The 9,439-nt window shown below is 55.7% G+C and overlaps 1 protein-coding gene across 1 annotated transcript; it reads right to left on the minus strand.

Moving 5' to 3' along the window:
- Window positions 1-411: 411 nt before the first annotated feature.
- On the minus strand, window positions 412-8,474 carry LOC103165915 (E3 ubiquitin-protein ligase RNF220-like). Its single transcript, XM_029049785.2, has 12 exons — window positions 8,037-8,474; window positions 6,596-6,785; window positions 5,322-5,442; window positions 5,187-5,232; window positions 4,890-4,979; window positions 4,388-4,430; window positions 3,693-3,739; window positions 3,459-3,579; window positions 1,887-2,016; window positions 1,647-1,776; window positions 1,374-1,448; window positions 412-753 (listed from the first exon to the last, which is right to left on the minus strand). The coding sequence occupies exons 1-12, from the start codon at window positions 8,472-8,474 to the stop codon at window positions 682-684; spliced, it is 1,503 nt and encodes a 500-aa protein (XP_028905618.2). The 3' UTR covers window positions 412-681.
- Window positions 8,475-9,439: the final 965 nt, after the last annotated feature.

The following is a 9,439-nucleotide window of genomic DNA, read 5'->3' on the forward strand; positions in this document are numbered from 1 at the left end:
ACAGTGAAGCAAGAATTGCCGAGAGCCAGGGACTCCTGGATTCTGCTTCTTCAGCTAGGTGGGGAATGGGGACTTGAAATGGGACTTCTATTTGGAACTCCCTTGCCTGTCATTCGCCCACCCCGTCCCCATCGCCACCCCCACACTTGCTAGCTAGACAGCCAACTGGATAAATCCAGACCTTGGAGCCTCAAGACTGGCTCTGATCCACCCTCCCTAGGGGTATCAGGGTTGGGGAGGGGCAGTGGAACTAAAACACTCTCGGCATATTTCCGGTTAGAGACAGACTCCCATTTCTCCCCCCCCCCCCACACACAGATTCCAAGCCCCCCTCAGTTCTGACCTGAGACCCAATCTCTTCCTGGTTCTGGTTCCCGGCTCCCTGCTGCTCCTCAGACATACACCCCACAGTGTACTACACTGAACCCTTTTTATTGGATGGCAAAAATGGAGCAGGGGAGGGATGGAAGGAATGGGAAAGCTGAAAACCTGTCACACGTGGGGATCCTGGAATTACAGAGGAAGGAGAGGAGCCACTGGGGCATCAACTCTCAGCTGTGGCTTCACACACCATCCTGTAGGTTCGAGAGAGCCAGGGGAGCAGGGGAATTCCACCCTCCATCCCCAGCACCCCATCTTCTCCCTGTGTCCTCTGCAGGTGGCTGAGGAGAGCTGAGGAGGTCACAAGTACACGCGACGGAGGTCCGCAGGGGAGGTGATAGTGTTACACTGAGGACATAGCTTCTTGGAGCCCTGTGAAAGAACGTGCATGCAACGTGCATGCATGCACATAAACACACAGTTTTTTCCCAACTTCAATAGAAATGATACATGCCCCCTCTTCCCTCTTCCCCAGAATTCAGGGGACTGGCCCAGGTCAGGAAATGGTGCTCTCCCAGGTTCCCAGGCTCAAGGGTTGGGAGGACAGAGGGGCAGCAGTGAAGAGGTGGGAGGGAAGGGCAGGGCAGAATAAAGGGGGCAGGAGGGAAAGCAAAGGGAAAGGAGGCAGTGTGGCCAAATGGAAGGAACAAAGGACTAGGAGTCAAGAGACCCAGCTTCCACTCCCAGCTCTACCACTGGTCTGCTGGGTGACCTTGACCAAGTTGCTTAAACTCTATGGGCCTCAGTTTCCTCATCTGTAAAATGGGGATAGAATATCTGCTCTCTCCCTCCCTCTTAGAGTGTGACCCTTCTCTGTACATGGACTGTGTCCAATCAGATATTGCTATAGTGCTTAATAAAGACCATAATTATCATTATCAAAAAGGAGGAGTCAGGGCTGAGACTGAAGAAGGCAGAAAAGGGTCTCAGAATTGAGGGGGGTGGGGGGAATTCATGAGGAACCAAGGGAAAAGAACTAGAGGCATTATTACCAGAGTACGGAGCCAGCAGAGCTCACAGTGGATGTGCCAGCACTGGATGGAGGCCAGGGGCATGGAATAGGAATCCTGCAGGAAGAGCGGAGGAAGGAGAATCAGAGGGCTCTGGAGACCATGAGAGGAGGGGAAGCAAGGAAGATAGAAAAGGGTTGGTGGGGGGTGGTCATTGGGAAGGAGAACATAGGAAGGAAAAGTGGAGGGTCTAGGGCAGCTCTGGGGGAAACCAATTTGTGCTGGGAGGAGAGAAAGCGGGGGATTTCAACTCACCAGGCAGATGTGGCACTTGTAAGCACCTGTGCGGAGCAGCCGATGGGTCAGCTCCTGGACCCGGGCTTGCAGTATCTCCAGGGAGGAGAGAGGGGCCTGGTCGTCGGCCTTCCCACCAGCTCCTTCCTCCCTGCAGGGACCACAGGATCAGTTGGGGTCAGTCCAGAAAGAGACCGGTCCCTCTGAGCCCCCGGGATTCCCAGCCCCTCACTGGACAGTTCTGCTGACAGCCCCAAGTACCTCCCAAGGGGATCTTTGGGTGCCGGTGGGCAGAGAGGATACTTTGGGGGGTCGTCCTCGCCCTCTGAGTCCAGATCCCCATCGCTGTCCCGGCTTGAGCTGCTGCAGGGTGTGGCCTGTAGTCTGCCAGCTGGGAGGGAGGTAAAAAGGTCAGGGAGTTCACTGGATTTGAGGAGGGGTCTCCCCTCCATTCTCCACCTCTTCAGACTCCCCAATCCTTGTGATGTGCTTTGAGATCCTCCACTGAATCTCAGAGAGGAGAAGGAGGAGGAGTATTTTTGCTTGGCACATAGTAAGCGCTTAACAAATGTGATCATTATTATTATTATTATTTATTGAGCACCCACTGGATGCAACACACTATACTAAGTGCTTGGGAAGAACAAAGAAGAGAAGTGATATGTCCCCTGCCCACAATGAGCTTCTATTCTAACAGAGAAGATAGTTGTACAAATATTTACAACTAGAGTAATCAAATGAAGTAATTGAATATACGATTGACCAACAGAGAGACAAAAGTGCTCAGAGAGGTTTTGTACATAAGCACTGGAGACAGCTGGTGGGTTTGTAAAGCTTGGGGTGCTGGGAACTAATTGGGGAAGGCTTGATGAAGGAGGTGAGATTTTAGGAGGACTTTGAATGTGGGGAGCCTCTGATCTGTAGGATATGAGGAGCAAGGGGACAGAGGCAGGAGAGGCAAGAATGAGGAATAGTGAGAAGGCTGTTTTGAGAGGAGTAAGGAGAGCAAGCTGGGGAAGAGCAGGAGAAGAGATCAGCTAGGTAAGAGAGAGAAAGATGGCAGAGAACCTGAAGCCAACTGTGAGGAAGGTTCCAGGGAAGTGGGGAGCCAGAGGGAGTCTGGGGATGAGGTCAAGGGTAGCAAGAAGCAGATGCAACAGAGGTGGGACGTGAGATCAGGGGGATGGATTCTGGAGAGAAAGGAACATGTTAGGGTGGGAAGAGAAGGCGGGAGAGAAGAACCTGTCCTGGGCAGGAATAATAATAATTGTGGTATTATGTTAAGCGCTATGTGCCCAACACTTAACTAAGTGCTGGGGTAGATAAGATCATCAGGTTTAGACACAGACTCTGACCTACATGGGCTCACAGTCTAAGGGAGAGGGAGAAAAGCTATCGAATCCCCATTTTACAGATGAGGAAGCTGAGGCCCAGAGAAGTGAAGTGACTTGTTCAAGGTCACCCAGCAGGCAAGGGGCAGAGCTGGGATGGTCTTTTGACTAGCTGGCCTGGGCTCTTCCCACTAGACTATGCTGCTGAAGCAGCAACCATGTCTCTTGGCATTACCCTTCCACCCAGTCTTGGGCTAACAGCTGAAGTGAAGAACTTCTGAGACCATCAGTTCCCAGCCTGGGTCCCCCCGGCCAGTTCGTGAGATTTCCCACCACCCAAGACCTTCAACGGTGGGGGCAGGGGGAGGTGGGGAGGGATCATGGCTCTATCCCAGGCCCAACCTCTATATTTGGGGATTTCAAAGTACTTACAAGACGCTGTTCTGGAATAAAAGGGCAATGGTTAACCAAGAACAGCCCAAAGCCCTCTCCCCACACTCACCTTTCATGCCCAGGAAACTCTTCCCTAGGGCCTGGTACTCATCGTCCCCACAGCGGCTGCCCTCCGAAAGTTCATCCTCTGCCTCACCTGCCCTGGAACCCCTAGGCAGTGGGCACTCCAGCTGTGCCCATGCAGATACACACACACCATCAGAGAGGCATTGTGGGAGGTTGCAGGGAGGAAGAATTGGTGGCTGCCCTTCCCAACCCGCCAGGATGGAACATCTGCCCTTACCTGTTCATCCAGGCTGGATCTTATTCGCTTGCATCGGCTGACTCGGGCTGCCAAGGACAAGAAAGGTGCTGACCCCCACCCTCCTACCAGCCTGTAGCAGCCCTAAACCACACCAGGGGCAAGGGCCCCTTCCTCCCTGTTGCCCACATGGCTCTGGCCTGGATCTGTGTCCCCACATCATCAGGGAAGAAACTCAGGCAGTGAGTTGCAGCAGATGTAGGAAATCAATCTAGGAGCTCCCCCCCCAGTCCCTCTATTCTTTAACTCCAAGCCTATCCTCCAGCCCCTTGAGGCTCTGAGTGTCAGAAGACTCAATCTCCCAGCAGATGTATCTCCCTCCTAGGGTGAGGTAGGGAGGGAGAGAGGTTAGTCTCTGTCTCCACCAGATCCCACTCACTCACTCATAACCCAGAATGCAGCCTCCCTCTCAATTCAATTCAATTCAATTCAATTGTATTTACTGAGCACTAACTGTGTGCAAAGCACTATACTAAGTGCTTGGGAGAGTACAATATAACATCAGACACATTGCCTGCCCACAATGAGCCCACAGTCTAGAGGGGGAGACAGACATTAATAGAAATAAATAAATAGATAAATAAATTACAGATATATATATAGGTGCTGTGTGCTCCTCCCTCTCCCCCCCCCCACCCTCTGATGACTGACCTGCCAATCCCACCCAGGGACCTTACCTCCCAAACGAGCCTCCCGGTTGGACTTGACTTGTAAGAAGGTCTAGGAATGGGAGAAAGTAGTAGGGTGAGGGAGGAAGTTCTTGGCCAGACAGGGCACTATCCCGGGCTAAAAGGCCACTATTATTATTATTACTATTAGTAGTAACGCTATTATTATTACTATTATTATTGTTATTACAGTGCCCCCTGGTGGCAAACACGGACAGGTTTGATGCTCCGCAGGAGGAAGGGTGAGTCTCTCACCCAAACAATCAATCAATGGTTTTTATTGAGTGCTTACTGTGTGCAGAGCACTGTACTAAGAGCTTGGGAGAGTCCAATGCAATAGAGTTAGTAGACACTATCCTTGCCCTCAAGGAGCTCAGTTTAGCGAATAGCAGGGGCAAAGCAGACCTGGTGAGAAAGGATCCCAAGCATTCTGCCCCACAGCCCTTGTGGCCGTCAGCTTCTCTGCCCCCTCCCACCAACTCAACCTGCCGTCCCTGGCCTGTCCCCATACCTGCTGTCTGTCCTCTTTGTGTCCACCTCCGTAGATCGGCTGAGCACCGTAAGGGGACGCAGGCCTTCCGTCCTCTGCCCCGGGGGAAGCCTGGAAGGAGAGGAGAGAGGTGCTGAGCTCCAAGCAGCTGGGATGAGTAGTGGGGAGGTGGGGAGAGAGGAAGGGCTCATGCCCTGTCTCGGGAGGTGAAGGCTAGGGACAGGCCAGGAAAGGGTGGGGCCTGAGGACTATCCTGGCACTGCCACACCTCATTCCCCTGTTTGTTTGATAGGCAGAGATCTAGGGCTGCCACCTCACCTGGGACAGGCCGGGAGCATCCTCCCCTGAGGCTGGTTCTGCCTCCCTATGGAAGAGAAGGGGAAGGGTCAAGGGATCAGACAAATGGGCTCCAAATGGAAAGGGTGGGGCAAGGGGAGAAGGCTGGAGAGTCACCTGTCCAGGAGGCGGGTGAGACCCTCCATCTCATACTGCAGGTGCGCCTCTAGGTGCCTACCGAGCAGCTCATGCTGGCACAACGGGCAGCGCCAGGGGAAGCCATCCAATTTCTTGTCTCCTGGAATGAGGAGACGAAGCATGACAGGAGAGGCTGGAGCACGGGCAGAGTTAGGATTCCTTCACTCCTCCGCTCGGGGAGGAGAAGGGAGAGAGGACAGGGGAGGGGAGGGAAGGGAAGGGTTGGGAGAGGGGAAGAATAGGAGAAGGGAGGAGAAGGGGTGGTGGGAGGAGAGGAGAAGAGAGGGAAGGGGAAAAGAAAGATGCCCTAGGCTATTGCCTGGAGGCAGAGGCCATCGGGTGGTTTCACCCCGGCCCCAGACCCGCTTCCCTGGGCCACGACCCTTAACTCCCCGCCCCTCCTCCTCCCCACCAGGTCAATGACTGGTTAATGAGACTCTTTGTGAAGAAGTCTCATGGTGGGAGGCGGGGAGAGGACACCTGCTGCAGATTATGGGGGGAGGGGGGTGCGCGCGTTTACATGTGACTGTTAACTGCAGACCGGCGGACCCGATGGTCCTCGCTGGGGAAACGGCTAACTCAGAGAGGTTTTCTTCTTCTATTTTGTTGTCCAGCCCCTAGGACTTTGTCCTTCACAGGGCATCGGGGAAAATGGAGAGAAGGGCAAGGAGAGCCAGAGAGACAAAGATAAGTGGTCTGATCGCCTGGGTCCCACCCTCAGCTCCTAAAGTCTACTGCCTGGATTTAGGCCAAGCTGGGTACACGCTGGAGAGGGGCTGTGCCACCACGGTAGCACCTTGTACCAGTTCCCCCGAAATACCACCCCCTTTGGGGGAGAGGGAGGGAGATTTAAAGAGCAGGCCAGGGTGTCTCCAGACTGGGGACACTGTTCCCGCCCGTCATGATGGATGAGCAGGGGTGGGGTTGGCGGTGGGGCTCACTCTCCCAGCCCTCCCCATCTGCCACCTGCTCCCCCGCTCCCAGGGAACCGGGAGAATGAAATTAACATCAGAAAGCGACAGCGCGCAGAGAAAGAAGCCGAGGCGGGGTGCGGGGGTGGGAGGCGGGCGGGGACAGAAGGGGGGGGAAAGGGAGGTGGGGGTGTCTGCGGATTGGGGGCCGGGCCGAGGAGAGTCGACTGGGAAGGTTTAGGGAGGGCGGGGGTAACGGGCTCATGCGATGGCTCCGGAAAAGATCTCGATTGTTCCTCCTCGTTCTGGAGTTTGGGCCTGGGGAGTGGGTTGCTCAATTACCTGCGCTGAGCTGCCCGCTCTCAGAGGAAAGCAGCCTGAGAGCGAAGTGATGGCGACGGTGTACTTTCCTGACCCTTCCTTCTCCCCCCGCCCATCCAGAATCCGGTCCCCTTAGAGCGAAGGGGGAATTTAGGCAGTGGTTGTGGAAGGAACGTCCCCTCAGGAGTCCCGGCCCCAAGCCGCGTCGTTTCTAGGTCATGGGAGGGGAGAGACTGGGAAGGTCACGCGACCGCCCGGCCTGACATGGCTGTTGGTGGCAATATCCAGCCCCGAGGCTCAAGGCCTGTTTGCTTTTCCCAGCCGCGGGTGGGCGGGTAAACGCGAGAGGGAGGGAGGAGAGGGGAGGGAGGAGGGAGGCGGGTCGGGAGAATGGCCCCTATTGAGCTTTTCTCTCCCACAGACAAAGGCTGACCCCGCCTCCGGTTTCCCGGGCTCCCCTTTCCATCAATCAGTCAATCAGTGATATTTATTGAGCGCTTACTGTGTGCAGAGCACTGTACTAAGCGCCCGAGAAAGTACAATACAATACAAAGCAGTCTTTCCCGGACTGCTCCTGCAGGTGTGGTGAGGGTCGGAGGTGGGAGGGAGCTGCCCCTCTCTGCTCCCTTCCCTGCCAGTGATTGTAGCTCCCCCCGACACCGCCCCCTCGTCCTCCCCCCCAACCTTCCTCCCCTAGCATTTTCCTGCTTCCCTTAACTGCACTGAAAATGAAGTTTACTTTTGCGGGGTAGGGGGGTAGGGGCACTGCATTCACCAAACCCTAAGTGATGCCTCCTAGATTTGCCGTATAAAAACTGAAAATGGTCTCCCAGTCCAGCACACACACATACAGATAGGAGAAAGAGACCTGGGAATCAGATGCCTGGTCTTCTCCCCTCTACTAGATTAGCCCCCTCAATAAAACAGAGTAAACCTGCTCCCAGGAAACGACATCAAAATCCAGCATTAACCTCGCGGTGCCTGTAGCCCTCCTTACTCCTCCCTTCCTACCCACATGGCAGACCTGTTGAGAAATCCCACAGCTCCTCCTCTTCAGTACAACAATCAGAGATGCGGAGGCCTTCCCTGCCCTCCGTCCCAAATCAGCTTCAAATCAGCTCCTACTGCACCGCGACCCCATCTGTGTCCCAGTCCCATTCCCAAGAAGGCGGCCAGCTGGCGGGGCGGGGGGGCTGGGTTCTTGGAAGTTCTCTGGGTCTGTGTCCCAGCCCAGAGTCCTCTCCCTCCTCCCTCCCCCATCCCTTTTCCTCTCCCCAGCTCCCTCTGCCCCAACCCCAGGGCCAGGAAAGTGAAGCCCAAGACTCTCTATTGAGGGGCTGGCTGCTCCAACTTTGACCACCCCGGACCCAAAAGGAGGCTGGGGTGATTCCCTCTTACCTTTCTTGCTTTGAGAGGGCCGGGGACCAGAGGATGCTTGGAAGGGTCTGAGACTGAGACTGGCCAAGCCTGGCCCTGGCTCCCTCTCTCCATGATCCCTCTGATCCTTCAGGTCCTTCTCCAGCACCAGGTACCGGCTCTTGAGCTGCTTGGCTCCCAGGAAGCTGCCCAGTTCCTCAGGTAGGGGGAACGGGGTGAAAGGGTACAGAGCGCCATAGCCCAGCATGCCCACTGCTGCCTGCTCTAGGCTAGGGGGCCCAAAGGTCAGGGGCAGCAATGGGGATGGGTACTCTCGGCCTGGGTGCTCGGGGGGTGAGTACATGAGGGAGTAGCCGGTCCCCAGGAAGGGCACCTGGGCTGGCTTGTCCAGGTTCAAAGGCACCCCGAAGGGATGTGGCTGTGGGCAAGGGGGACTGGGGCCCCGGGGCGCTTCTGAGGATGAAGCCATGACCAGGAGGGCCGGGGAAGCCAGTGGATTCAGGAGGCCTGAGGAATTGTCCATCACTGGTACCTGGAAGCACAGATGGACACATAACCCCATCCCCATCAGACCCATTTGGACCAAGAACCCAGGTTTGCTGGCCCAACCCTTGCCTGGGGTTCCCCATTCAATCAAGCTTCCCACTCCGACAGCATCCCCCAGGGGCTGAATTGGCCCCTTCCTGTCCACACTGCTGTTCCCCACCTGCCACTCCCCAGTCTCGGCCACGCTCCCACCTCCAGGACAACTGGAAACCAGGATGGAAGAGGCTCCCTGGGCTCTCTGCTCGGTTCCCTGTGGTCTCGACTTGTCTTCAGCCCCCTTCTCTACCACTGGCAGAGACTGCGGACCCCAGGTTTGAATCCCAGCAGGGCCCCTCTGGGGGCAGAGCCCTGCCCCACCCCTCCCCTCAGTGCTCCCTAGAGGCTAATACATCATCCAGCTCAGCCCATCTCAGACTGGTGGTCCCCGCCTCTCCTCTGTAACTGCCAATCCCCCCCAACCCCCACAACAGGAAGGGGGTGGGGCGGTGTCAGCGAAAGGATGGGGGAGCAAGTCAAGGTGCCGGTGGATCCTCTGGGGGAGGGAAGAGAAATCCTCCCCGCCCCCCATGGTGGAGGAGGGGTAAGGGGGGAATACCAGGACTACACTCCGGAGGGCTCATGTTTGCAATTTCACGCTCCCAGGGAACAAGTGAAAAGAGCAGGAGGAGGAGGGTCTGGCAGAGCAATCATGGGGAGGAGGAAGATTGCGGGGGGCGGGCACAGAGCTTGGGTGGTCTCCTCTCAGACATTCACACACAAACACACACACACACACTCACACAATCAGTCCAGATACAGCCTGTGATTTTGCTCTTATTTTGTATTTAAATTGACTTAAGGGGTGTGTGGGGGTGTATGTGTGTGTGTGTGTGTGTGTATGTGGGTGTGGGTGTGTGTATGTGGGGGGGGGGTTTCTGTGGCATGTGCAATTACATTATGAGC

Source organism: Ornithorhynchus anatinus, chromosome X1 (genome assembly GCF_004115215.2).
Source record: "Ornithorhynchus anatinus isolate Pmale09 chromosome X1, mOrnAna1.pri.v4, whole genome shotgun sequence".
Taxonomy (NCBI): domain Eukaryota; kingdom Metazoa; phylum Chordata; class Mammalia; order Monotremata; family Ornithorhynchidae; genus Ornithorhynchus; species Ornithorhynchus anatinus.

Bases quoted from the DNA above. Each gene is read 5' to 3' on its own strand.
- LOC103165915 (XM_029049785.2), bottom strand. From the start codon at position 8,474: ATGGACAATTCCTCAGGCCTCCTGAATCCACTGGCTTCCCCGGCCCTC. The intron at 4,431-4,889 runs GTATGGGGACAG...TCCCATTCCTAG, and splicing joins ACAAAGAGGACAGACAGCAG to ACCTTCTTACAAGTCAAGTC. The intron at 1,449-1,646 runs GTGAGTTGAAAT...CTCTTCCTGCAG, and splicing joins ACAAGTGCCACATCTGCCTG to GATTCCTATTCCATGCCCCT.